Source organism: Octopus bimaculoides, chromosome 27 (assembly GCF_001194135.2).
Source record: "Octopus bimaculoides isolate UCB-OBI-ISO-001 chromosome 27, ASM119413v2, whole genome shotgun sequence".
NCBI classification, from domain to species: Eukaryota; Metazoa; Mollusca; class Cephalopoda; order Octopoda; family Octopodidae; genus Octopus; species Octopus bimaculoides.
Genome location: NC_069007.1, coordinates 10,624,272 through 10,625,302, shown reverse-complemented (window position 1 = coordinate 10,625,302; position 1,031 = coordinate 10,624,272). Strand labels below are relative to the sequence as shown.

General features: G+C 39.2%; 1 protein-coding gene across 1 annotated transcript in view; it reads right to left on the bottom strand.

Moving 5' to 3' along the window:
* The window catches only part of LOC106880052 (glutamate--cysteine ligase catalytic subunit), a 31,341-nt gene that overhangs the window by 15,622 nt on the left and 14,688 nt on the right, over nt 1-1,031 (bottom strand). Inside the window, exon 7 of the mRNA XM_052977138.1 lies at nt 306-620. Coding sequence (XP_052833098.1) covers nt 306-620 — 315 coding nt within the window. The remainder of the gene's footprint in view (nt 1-305; nt 621-1,031) is intronic.

Sequence of the window (1,031 nt, the reverse complement as noted above, 5' to 3'; positions counted from 1 at the left end):
TATATATATAAGGGTCTGAGTTTGTAATTAAGTGTAGACACTCGCTAGTAAAGGTAAAAACTTTCATAGAAGACCAACTAAGAATAATCTCAATGCCGTAGCTATTCGGTCTTTATATGTTGTGATAGATTCAGTCAGGCAGAGTAGCTTCAACTGAGGAGACATGTAGTAAGGTCGAAACATCCCAGCGTCTCAGTATCCCCTTACACAGCTGCTGAGCATCATGCATTACGAACACACATTGTCTAAGTGGAGAGGTTCTGCTTGTAACTTTACCGTCCCTTACCCCAAAAGGTTATCCTTACCATAAGTGGAGTAAGCGGTACCAGATTGTCATAGAGATAAGCAGCTTCTTTCATATCAGCAGCTTGGAATGTAACTTGGAGAGAACAACAACCAGCCCCAAATATTGGTGAGTCCATGTAGATATAGCCTGGTTTCAAATGTTTCTTCATCTCTTCATTGTCTCCATATTCAGACAAGTCTTCCCCGTATGGCATCATGGTATTTTTATCTTTATAAACTGAAACAAGAATTTTCAATATTTGAGATGAAATCAATTTAAAGAAATCAAAATGAAATACAGAATAAGACAAGATTTGTTTTGAAGAAGTATCATGCTTTTTATAAATTAACATACAGAAATAAATATTTCTATTTTTTGACACAAGGGTAGCTTGGGGGAGGTGGGGATGAGTCGATTACATCGACCCCAGTGTTCAAGTGGTACTTATTCTATCGACCCCGGGAGGATGAAAGGCAAAGTCGACCTCGGCGGAATTTGAACTCAGAACGTAGCTGTAGACGAAATACCGTTAAGCATTTCATCCGGCGTGCTAGCGATTCTGCCAGCTCGCCGCCTTCACATACTGAAATAATTATTTCTCCTCTAGGCACAAGGCCTTGAAAATTTTTTGGGAAGGGGACTAGTCGATTATAACAATGCAAGTTATAAGACATAATTCCATGGATTGTACTCTTTTGTTGTATTTCAGTATCTCGGGGTTAGGACTCCTTCTTCAGGAAATCTT